General features: G+C 33.8%; 1 protein-coding gene and 1 long non-coding RNA gene across 3 annotated transcripts; one reads left to right on the top strand and one right to left on the bottom strand.

Moving 5' to 3' along the window:
• Positions 1 to 2,224: 2,224 nt before the first annotated feature.
• On the top strand, positions 2,225 to 2,674 carry LOC144551817 (uncharacterized). The gene is made up of 3 exons (XR_013510880.1): positions 2,225 to 2,346; positions 2,411 to 2,497; positions 2,591 to 2,674. It is a non-coding gene; the product is annotated as an uncharacterized LOC144551817 (long non-coding RNA).
• Positions 2,675 to 2,919: 245 nt separating this feature from the next.
• Positions 2,920 to 5,986, bottom strand: LOC144551745 (AMMECR1 family). 2 transcript variants are annotated; one of them, XM_078299832.1, is made up of 5 exons: positions 5,718 to 5,986; positions 4,630 to 4,749; positions 4,182 to 4,296; positions 3,730 to 3,823; positions 2,920 to 3,401 (listed from the first exon to the last, which is right to left on the bottom strand). In XM_078299832.1, exons 1-5 carry the CDS (start codon positions 5,819 to 5,821, stop codon positions 3,175 to 3,177), a joined length of 660 nt encoding a protein of 219 aa, XP_078155958.1. In that variant the 5' UTR covers positions 5,822 to 5,986; the 3' UTR covers positions 2,920 to 3,174. The 2 variants fall into 2 exon arrangements, with proteins under 2 accessions (XP_078155958.1, XP_078155959.1); XM_078299833.1 differs by lacking the exon at positions 4,630 to 4,749 and having other exon boundaries at positions 5,718 to 5,975.
• Between the last annotated feature and the right edge of the window lie 5,865 nt (positions 5,987 to 11,851).

Consider the following 11,851-nt stretch of genomic DNA (forward strand, 5'->3'; position numbering starts at 1 on the left):
TTTCAAAACACTCACAAATTTATCAAATTTGTTGAATTTTCCATTAAAACTCATTATAAATTTATAAAGTATCCAAATTTTATCCTTTATTTTTTTTTTAGCAAAGGTTGGAGGTCAAGCCACCCGACTATTTAATATCCATAAAGGATTCCCCAATTTTATCCTTTATTAAAAAATAAAAATTTGTAGTTTGTATAAGAAAAATGTTTCAGTCTCTAATTGATTGATTTTCGGGAACAAATGGTTTATTTTGTCTACTCGTGACGCATACACAACCACATTTAGTATATGATTTTGTGTGCATCAAAGTAAGAAAGTGTAAAATGAATTTCAATAGAAAAGTCAATCAGTTTAATGAATTTGTGAGTTTTTTTAAATTTAAGAGGATAAATAGGATATTATTTCCCTTATATTAATTGTTGTTACCCCAGTTGGCTTGAATAGTTGGTGTCAGCTTCGTATATATAATTTCATTTTAAGTTCTGAAAATCTTTTGATTAATAGAAAATGACAATTCACAGAAAACAGGACCTCCTGTCTCTGCCTTGTAAGGTTTGTAAGGTCTTCAATCTTCCCCAGTACTATTTCTAACCGCTGCTTTTCATTATCAATCTTAGCCGTTGGATCATTGCTAGCAAAGGCCAAGTAGAAACGTCTATCTCCATTAGCCCACAAGAATGGAGACAATTCTATCAAGCATAGAAAAACAAAAAGGACCTAACAATTCTCTTAATAATATGCTAGATATTATATGGAACCTATACATATCTGCTCACCATAAAACTTTAAATAATAATGATAAATTAAAAAAAAAAAATTCAACAACATAAACAAGTAGCACCCCACAGCCCTCAATGTTGTCAATTTTTCCAAGAAGAAAAAAGATAGGCATGGAGTTCAGTACCTCTCCTCCATTTCAAAACCATTCAAAGAAAGAAGTGGATGAAAGCAAGGGTATGGCAGAGATGGGGGGAGGCGAAGAGCATGAACATGATGATTGCTATGAGATTGATTTTGTCGACGATGATGATGACGGCAATGATGATGAAGATTATTGTTATGTGATCGATCACAGCAACCATGAAGCACATTATGTAATTAATCATTGTGAAATCATTGAAGCTGAAGGTTATAATAATGGTGATGAGGATGAGTATGATGACTCTGATGATAGTGATGATGATAGTTGCTTTGAGATTGTTCCGACTGACTTCTCGCAGAAAATATCTGTGCAGGTTCCTCATGATGCTTTGGCTTCATGAGTACAAAGAATCAGGGAAATGAGGTGTTTTGTGTTGTTTTTTTTATCCCTCTGTGAGATTCTTGATTTCCTGTAGTCTCATGATGTAAATTCTTTTTGAAATTGTTTTTATTTTATCTGTCAATCCGTTTGAAAGACATAAAACTGTTTTCCATGTTCTTTTATCACAAATTGAGTTTCTTACAGAACAATTTTTCAATTTATCATTGCGCTATCTTGCTTGGAATTGGATGCATTGATTATGACTTGGGAATTCATACTAAAACTAAATTTAAGTTTTTCATTATTTTAATTATTACATTCATACTATGTCATCTGAAAAATATATACAATACAAGAATATCCTGTGATTTAAAATGACAATACAATATATATGCTGGTAAAAAAATACATAAATTTGGGTGTCACACATCAAAACAGTTGACCTTTTTTCTTCTCTTTCATTCATTAATCATGTTATCATGCTGATGAATAAGAATAATCCAGTGGCCAGTGCACTGCCATCTATTAAATCTTTATAATTTAATTTGATCATGATGGCACAAGACCATAGAATATAGATAATAGATAATAGGCTCCGCTCATGTATGGGCCAGGCTATAAGCCGGGCCTGTTATCAGCAACTTTCCCATCCATCAAAGAAGAAAAGAAGAAAAGAAGAAAAGAAGAAAAGAAGAAAAGAAGAAAAGAAGAAATGAGATAATAAAGAGGTGGCGGTTCGGAAAATGAGATTGTAAAGAACGAGGAAAATGAAATTAAGGTCCGTTGTACTTGTACGCACCCATGCCATGCATGCATCCAAATTTTCGATGCAAAAGGGAAGTAACTAACATGTGTATATATAGATCGATCTTTTTCTTTGGTACACTAATCTAGCTACTCTTGCAACAAGCATGGAAAAAGAGAAGAATCTTCAGGTGGGAGAATTTCCTGCAACTGGGAGAAAATCAGGAAAAATAAAAAAAGAGGAAGAAGAAGAAGAAGAAGAAGATGATTGCTATGAGATTGACCCCTTGGACTTCACCAAAAAGTTGTTGCTTGAGGTTTCTGACAATGAGGTTGTCCTCGTTGCTGCCAAGGGACCAGTAAGATTTGTTAAATTAATGATTACTCTTGTTGTTGTGTGCTAATTTGAGTTATCAAAATCAGGTGGCACTAAGAGACTTCCCGCACCCAAGACATCTCTGTGGAAACCTTGTTTTCAATAGCACTCTTCACGAGAAACATTGCAAACAGGTAAATTGACTTGAGCTCGTTAGCTAAACAGTAACCAGATAGTAACAAATTAAGACTCTTCTAAACTGCACCTGCTATTTTACTTTGGTGCAGTGCTATTGTATAGTGTGCGAAATACCAGCTCCCTGCTCCAAGTGGAAGAATGGAATTGGTGCACACTGCCATGAGTCGAAGTGGAAGAATGGATCGAACCACCCAACATTCTAATATTCACAGAGCATTGTCTTATCAAAAACTGGTTCTTACTTTTATTTTCATTAATGCAACTGAAAATGTCGTATTATGGTTCAGTTCTGGGTCTTCAACATGTATGAAATGCAAAATTTATTGTACTTCTCTCTGGCATGTCAAAGAAAAGTTCTGTTCCTGTACCTTTTACCACACTCATGTTCTGTTCATAGCGTATAATCGTAGACAAAATATAAAATGGACAATAATGTTAATTACCAGCTGAAGATAAACAACATAATGGGGGATAGTATCAGAGATGTTTTTGTTGATGATACAATCAATCCCATGATAATAAAATGATAAAAAAAGACGAAAGGATACATAAATGGGCAGCAAGGAGGGTGTGAATTGAAAACAAATTCTCACCCAAATAAACACCTCGCTTCTTAGAAGACACTACACAGTTTGTTTCCCTTTACTTAAATTAAGAAAGAATTAAACTTAAATCAATTGTTGGCCTTTGTTCTAAAGCCATTAATGATAGGAGCCCCGTTAATAGCAGGGGCAGCGCCTCTTATTGATTTGACATATGAAGCGTAGTCAGCGAATTGCATGGTGTATAGGGTGCTCTGATAGCGTGTCACTCTCAGCTTCTTCCTGAGTGATTCATTTATTACACCGTTATAACCAGCCTTTCTCATCAGAGAGTCGATCGTCTCAATCTTAGTCCATCCTTTAAATGGGTAAATGCAAAATTAGCACCAATAATGAAAAAGGTTGTGACTGGTAAAAACTTGAACTTGCCATTTTGGTCCTAGCTATTTTTTGCCCTATTATAATCTTCTCAAAAAAATAATAGTCACAATTTTATTGCTAGAAGAAAAATGTAACAGTACCAATTTCACATTCATTCTGACTAGCATTCTAAAATGTCCATTCAAATGAGACCAAAAATGCAAAATACCAATCTTCAAGAACCAAAATGAAAACTTCAAAAACTTTTAAGGCTGAAAATGAGAAATTCTAAGGACTATTTATGCAATGTAAAAGTTTATTGTTACCTTCATGGGCAGGGACATCAGGCAAGTAGGTTGCATTACGCCTCATGTTGTAATCAGGGTCAGTGAATTCTATGATCAAACCATGCTTCCCGACCTTTGTTTAGGAAAAGAGTAGACAGTTGAATAATTCAATCCGAAAATTATAGCTACTATTCAGAGCACGTTCCAGGTCAACAACCATGGATTAAAAAGAAGAACTAAGGGACAAAAAACAAGGATGAGAACATATACACATATTTCATCAATCCATCAATTGAAGTATTAAAAAGAAAACCAATGACCCTATAGGAGAAGTAAATGAGCAAAAATGAGTTTTTTAAAAAAATACCAAAATTGGTAAGGGATTCGGTATCAGCCAGTATCAATCTGACCTAACCATAGTGGTATTTGTTGATAAAATACATATCCATAGCTTTGAGCTGATAAAAAATGTGTGAGATGGAGAGAGAGACCTCCCAGTCAAGGTGATGAAGAGCTACTTCATAGTTGGTTAGTACAGAGACAGTACACTCCAGGTATGGTATCTCCTTGGCCTGTATCGGTGGAAACCGGCGGTCTCTCAGTGCACTGCATAGTAAAAAAATAATAAAGTAAATAAGGCTAATGTCATAATCTAATTGCTCTATAAATCATGCCTATTGCTTATTCAAATTGTTAAAAGTTTCCATCTTTAGAAGATAACAAATTACTTGAAAACTTCCTGACTAATGGAAAAGTTAAAAACCAGTATAATTATGCCATCGGAATATATTTCTTAAAGACTGTATTGTAATAGGTCAAAAGAAACCCCAATCAAGCACAATAACTTAAAAATAGGTAAGATGTAAAATTGTTCGTAGACAGCTCTTAGTATCAACAAAATCTGACAGAACATACATGCATGCAAAGAAATGTGCATACCTAGTTAATGCATACTCTCTGAAGCCACTAATTATATGGCGTGCTTCTAGAGTACCAATGCAACCCCTTAGACGCGCCTCAGAGCCATTTGTTGTTTTCTTCCATGTCACAAACAGTGGGCTGTAAATGGTGAAAAACATCAGCAATTTTGGAGAGAAGAAATTTTAAGTGATACTGGTATACAAAACGAACTGCATGTACCTTGCCTATGGGGATATGATAGCACAGCTAGATGAGCATAGAAGTTAAGCTGACATAACATAGATGTACAAACTTACAGTGTAATAAAGTGCAAAACATGCAAGAGAATTACATTATAATGGCTGACCTCCACGTGCTTTGGCTAGTAGGTCCATTTTATACCATTAATAGGACTAATTTAATTAACTTTGGCAATACTGTGCTATAATGATTATGTACCATTAGGACTTGCATGATTACATGAGTAAATATTGATGAAATGTTATACACTAACCACACATGAGATTTGCCCCCCAACTGTGTGGTATTTACTATATTTCAAGACTATCTGATTGATTAATAAAAATAACCCCACATAGGAATCCATCTCGATGAACCCTAGTATTCAACAAAAGATCACAACAATATAAGAACAGGTAGTGAGAAATGTGTCCCTAATTATATCATCAGCTAAACTGAGCATCACTTTAAAATCTGAAACAACCAACAGTTGATTTTATCAAATTTCAGACCAAACTAATTTAATGGAAATAGGTCAAATGGTGACAACTCCTAACCATTTACAAAAGGAGCTAATTAAGCATACTAACTAGTTCTAGTAACACCCTCTATCGGTGAGGAACCTCCACAGACTGTACTAACTACAAATTAGCATTGGCCTAAATGTAAGAAACAAAGTACAATCAGGCAAAGATCATCCTTTCCAGCTTCCACCAATTAGGTACAAACCGACATGGAAAAACTACACAGTTCAATCAAAACCCAATTAAGCCGGTTGATTTCAATATTTGAAACTATAAAAAAAAACCTTGAAATCCACATCCATCAAATCGGATCAACAAAGCAAAAAAAGAAAAAAGAAAAAAGAAAAAAGGGGAACTTCCTACTGTTGGCCTTCTTCAAAAGCAGGAGGCGCTGGTTGCTCCCCACTGTAGTGTGCGACGAGCGTATCGAAGCAATAGACCACCATTTCCCTATTAGCTGACACCATTGTCGCACAGCTGAGAGGCCAATACCGCGATCGGTGCGGGGAATTGGAGAATTTTCAGGCGATCGGCACCGATCGCAGAGAAGCGGCAGAGGGGAGGGAGGGAGGGAGAGAGAGTTTAATTTAATATGCGTATTATTAAGTTAAAGAAAGAGAGAGAGAGATGAGAAAAAATGGGACTAGTATCCCAAATATAGATGATGATGATACGGTACCTCGCGCGTTGAATCGATAGTAAATGGAGAGAAAGAGAGAGAGATATGCCGCTTGTCTTTTCTTTCCGACCCATTTTTAATAATTAATATTTAATAGTAATACAACTCCGCCTCCGGTTTTTGTTTACAACTTTTAATAATTAACAGTTTAACACTAACCCAGCTTAACAGTTAACATGATTATTGAAATGCGGATCTGACAAAATAATAACACGTTAATTCAAATTAACATTCTCACTGCGTTCTATTTTATTTATAGCTTCTCTATAGATTGCTTTACTGAATGTTAAAATATTTATTTCTTGGACTTAAATCTAAATTAATTAGTCAATATGAAATAGCTAAAAATATATCAAATTTGTAAACAGAAAAAAAAAAATATATAGTGTGATTAATATAGTGCTGTTAATATCAATCTTCTGATACAATAGTATATTGTAAATCTAAGATAGATACAACAAAATTAGCTAAAAATATATAACCATTTTATTTTATTTTCTCTATATAGTTTGATTAACGACAAATTAGCTATGTGTGGATAAATTTTGCGACTAACCATAAACATAAAGGATTACATCACACTAAAAAAAAATCAACAAAGTAAAACAATACAATGAAAAAAAAAATCTTAGCAGCAAAATATATATACATATATATATAGGAATATGCTAACATGCTATGCATAGCATAGAGCCCCTCCATGCAACGCCTAGGATTTCGACTTTTCAAAATTCTAACGGTCGATCTGAACTGTTCATCTTGTTCTCCATATTAATATGTATTTGGGGACCAAATTTTACATTTTTTGAAATTTTTTTACTATTTCTTTAGATTTATTGAAAATCGCTATTTTCAGCAAATTTGGACCATAAAAAAACAGCGATTTTCAATAAATCTAAATAAATAGTAAAAAAATTCCAAAAAATGTAAAATTTGGTCTCCAAATACATATTAATATGGATAACAAGATGAACGGTTCGGATTGACCGTTAGGATTTTGAAAAGTCAAAATCCAAGGCGTTGCATGGAGGGGCTCTATGCTATGCATAGCATGCTAGCATATTCCTATATATATAGGGTCTATCTAAATTGCTGCTGGCAGCATTTCAGCAGAGGTGCTGCCGGGGCTATATTTAGCCGTGTGATGTCCAAACAACAAATCCAAACCGTTAGATGTTTAATCTATATTATAATCTACTTGGAGACCAAATTTTACATTTTTTGGAATTTTTTTACTATATATTAAGCTGGATTGAAAACCGCTGATTTCAGTAAATTTCTACAGCATTGAAATCAGCGGTTTCCAAACCAGCTTAATATATAGTAAAAAAATTCTAAAAAATGTAAAATTTGGTCTCCAAGTAGATTATAATATAGATTAAACATCTAACGGTTTGAATTTATTGTTTGGACATCACAAAATAAAAAAAAACAGCTGCAGCACTGCCGGCAGCAAATTAGCCACACACTATATATATATATATAGAGAGAGAGAGAGATAGGCTAATGTTCTTTCGGTAATATATGGGCCGAAATACACACGGTCAAAATTTGAAATTTTAAAATCCAAAAAGTCGATCTGAACCGTTCATCTTGTTCTCCATATTAATATGTGCTTGGAGACCAAATTTTACATTTTTCTGAAATTTTTTACTATTTATTAAGCCACTTTGAAAATCGCTGATCCAACGGTTTTACTGTTTTGTTAAGCCACCGTTGGATCAACAATTTTCAAAGTGACTTAATAAATAGTAAAAAAATTCAGAAAAATGTAAAATTTGGTCTCTAAGCACATATTAATATGGAGAACAAGATGAATGGTTCAGATTGACTTTTTGAATTTTGAAATTTCAAATTTGGACCGTGTGTATTTTGGCTCATATGCTACCGAAAGCATATTAGCCTATCTCATATATATATATATATATATATATATATATGTTGTGGCTAATTTGCTGCCGCCCATTTTTCTGTTTTGTGATGTCCAAACAACAAATCCAAATCGTTAGATGTTTAATCTATATTATAATCTACTTGGAGACCAAATTTTACATTTTTGGAAATTTTTTTACTATATATTAAGCTGGTTTGAAAACTGCTGATTTCAATGCTGCAGAAATTTACTGAAATCAGCGATTTTCAAACCAGCTTAATATATAGTAAAAAAATTCCAAAAAATGTAAAATTTGGTCTCCAGGTAGATTATAATATAGATTAAACATCTAATGGTTTGGATTTGTTGTTTGGACATCACACGGCTAAATATAGCCCCGGCAGCACCTCTGCTGAAATGCTGCCAGCAGCAATTTAGACAGACCATATATATATATATATATATAGGAATATGCTAGCATGCTATGCATAGGATAGAGCCCCTCCATGCAACGGTTCGGATTTCGAGTTTTCAAAATCCTAATGGTCGATCCGAACCGTTCATCTTGTTCTCCATATTAATATGTATTTGGAGACCAAATTTTACATTTTTTGGAATTTTTTTACTATTTCTTTAGATTTATTGAAAATCTCTGTTTTCAGCAAATCTGGACCATAAAAAAACAGCAATTTTCAATAAATCTAAAGAAATAGTAAAAAAATTCCAAAAAATGTAAAATTTGGTCTCCAAATACATATTAATATGGAAAACAAGATGAACGGTTCGGATCGACCATTAGAATTTTGAAAACTCAAAATCCGAGCTGTTGCATGGAGGGGCTCTATGCTATGCATAACATGCTAGCATATTCCTATATATATAGAGAGAGAGAGAGAGCTGGGCTACGGTGAGTTGTGAAGTAAAGCGACTATTTTACTTCACGCTCATATTTTGCGATTTTTAAGTTCAAAATTTCGATCCAAACCGTTCATCTTGTTCTCCATATTGAAATGTGCTTGGAGACCAAATTTTACATTTTTTGGAATTTTTGTACTATTTATTAAGCAATTTTGAAAGTCGCTGATCTGATGGTCCAGAAAATTTTACTGTTTTTTACTGTTTACAGCAAAACAGCAATTTTAAAAAATGCTTAATAAATAGTAAAAAAATTACAAAAAATGTAAAATTTGGTCTCCAAGCACATTTCAATATGGATTAAACATCTAACGGTTCGGATCGGTCGTTTGGACTTTCAAAATAAAAATACGGCGTGAAGTAGAAACGCGTTTTACTTCGCAATATACATATATATATATATGAGGAGGGTTTCACTGCCTCAATTTTTTGTGCCTCAATATTTCCTCCAAATCTGGGTCATTAAATTTGCATCAACACTCGTGCGGATGAGAGCTCTGATCAGCGAAAAGTTTCATCGTCCAGTTCCTTATTTGTTGCTTTCTTCCCCACCCAGACTCCTATCATCCTGTGCAATAGAAAAGAAAAAAAAATCCTAAATCGTGGATCGCTTTCCGATTCCCTTCCCCTTTGCGCTCTCTCGTCTGAGTCCTCTCATCCCTCCTCTCTCTCTCTTGTGCTGACCTGTGCTAGGTTAAGACCTTAAGCAAGTATTTATGAGTTTAAGACCCATTCAATTCCCTTTTATACTCCGAAGTCAAATTCAAATTTCTCAAGTATAAAATTGAAATCAAAGTCATCAAATGAAGCAGTGAAATCCCTACTATCAGATAAATTATAAAGAAAAAAGACAATTGAAAATTTGAAATTATGCCACCAATAGTAGTAGTAGATAATTTCATAATTAAAAAACCTCTTATCAGCATATCATATTAGCATAGAGATCCACACCTAGTACATACAACAAAATTTATTGATCAAATCAAACACAACAAGCGCTCTTATTCATTTTCAACTTATTTTCAGTTCAAACGAGGAGGTAAATGATGGGGTACTTGTGCCTGGTAACTTCTTCTCCTAGACAGCTAGCGTGGTCGCGTCTTTCTCAGTCAAGTCATCAACATCGGCTGTACAATGGTCTTTCTCTTTCATCATCTTTGCGAGGGCACGTGCGCACTCACGGTCGTTAAAGACAGCGTACAGTCCTCCGGGACCGTAGAAGAACTTTCCAGCGTAGCTGCGTAGACAGTGCCTTTGATGGAGAAGTAGATCGGCTTGCTCTTGTCGAAGCCCAACGGCGGATCATAAGTCTAGCTGGGGGGTGCTAAGCCACCCCAAGCTTTGAAATTTTTATTACTAAGTATATAAAAATAATATTATATGATTTGTTTTACAAGTACAAGCCCACCCCAATAATAATATACAAAGTTATAGGGTTTCAATGTAAAATTTAGAAAACAAAATTAGATATATCTCTATTTGGGCCAGTCAGGCCTTGTGATTAGTGATTGCAAAAATAGATTATATCTATTTCTATCTGTGGTAGCGCCGGAAAAGAAAAAATAAAATAAAAACTCTTTATAGTACCGACTCAACTAAGTATTCATCTTTTTGAAATAGACAAATTCTCAAATTAAAGAAAGACAAATTCAAATTATAAATTATAGCACCGATCCTTCGATCCATGAAGCTTGTTAAAACTAGACTTCAAAATAAGATGGGTGACAAATTTCTCAGAGACTACATACTTATTTATATTGAGAAGGAACTAGCTAATAAGATTACTTCAGATGAGATTATTACTGCATTTGATCTTTTAGGAAGTCATACAGCAAAATTTAAATAAAAATATATGAATATTATGTTTTTAGTTTGTTTTTGATAGACATGACAGTTTGTTAGTGTTAGTTATTTATTGTATCATTTTGTGAAATTAAATAATGGAGACTTTTCTTATCTTGTGTTATATTGTGTTATGCATTTTTTTTATTAAAAAAGTTGATGATATTATTTGGCCCCCCTTATACTCAAATTCTGGTTCCGCCCCTATCGAAGCCGCCGTATGCCGTTTTCTATCGCACCGGGTTTGGGTGGGGAGGAAAGCAACATTAATGAGAAAGTCAAAAGGAGAGGGGAACTGGAGTGATCGGTATTGAAAGTAATGGACGGTGAATTTTTTTGCTAATAAGAGGCTCTCATACACACAATTATTGATGCAAATCTTGCGTTTGAGATTTGGAGGTAAAATTGAGGCAGTGGTACCCTCCTCTCTCTCTCTATATATATATATATATTCCTATATATATATATATATTCCTATATATATATATATATGAATATGCTAGCATGCTATGCATAGCATAGAGCCCCTCCATGCAACGGCTCGGATTTTGAGTTTTCAAAATTCTAACGGTCGATCCGAACCGTTCATCTTGTTCTCCATACTAATATGTGTTTGGAGACCAAATTTTATATTTTTTGGAATTTTTTTACTATTTCTTTAGATTTATTGAAAATCGCTGTTTTTTTATGGTCTAGATTTGCTGAAAACATCGATTTTCAATAAATCTAAAGAAATAGTAAACAAATTCCAAAAAATGTAAAATTTGGTCTCCAAACACATATTAATATGGAGAACAAGATGAACAGTTCGGATCGACCGTTAGGATTTTGAAAACTCGAAATCCGAGCCGTTGCATGGAGGGGCTCTATACTATGCATAGCATAGCATATTCCTATATATATATATATATATTTAATATTGTACAGAATCTAGATAACATCATTTCGAGGTAGCTGCCACTTTTTGAACCATAATTATAAGATTAAGGAAATTTGCTTAAATAAAATGAATTAGTCTTTTTCTGAACCCTCCTCTTTTTCATATTAGATATTTGAAGATTCAATTTGAAATTTTAAATTTGAGAGGATGTCAAAATGGAATATTTGCATTTTGCGTGTGGATTTGTGGAAAAAAGGAAAAAGATGTGTGAGTACGGATTCAGTGGACCAACAATTTTTGGATTAAAG

Source organism: Carex rostrata, chromosome 3 (genome assembly GCF_964058835.1).
Source record: "Carex rostrata chromosome 3, lpCarRost1.2, whole genome shotgun sequence".
NCBI classification, from domain to species: Eukaryota; Viridiplantae; Streptophyta; class Magnoliopsida; order Poales; family Cyperaceae; genus Carex; species Carex rostrata.

Excerpts from the sequence above, each read along its gene's own strand:
- LOC144551745 (XM_078299832.1), bottom strand. The coding sequence starts at position 5,821 with ATGGTGTCAGCTAATAGGGAAATGGTGGTCTATTGCTTCGATACGCTC. Across the intron at positions 4,750-5,717 it reads GCTTTTGAAGAAGGCCAACA|CCCACTGTTTGTGACATGGA; the intron begins GTAGGAAGTTCC and ends CACCATTTACAG. Across the intron at positions 3,824-4,181 it reads TTCATCACCTTGACTGGGAG|GTCGGGAAGCATGGTTTGAT; the intron begins GTCTCTCTCTCC and ends TCCTAAACAAAG.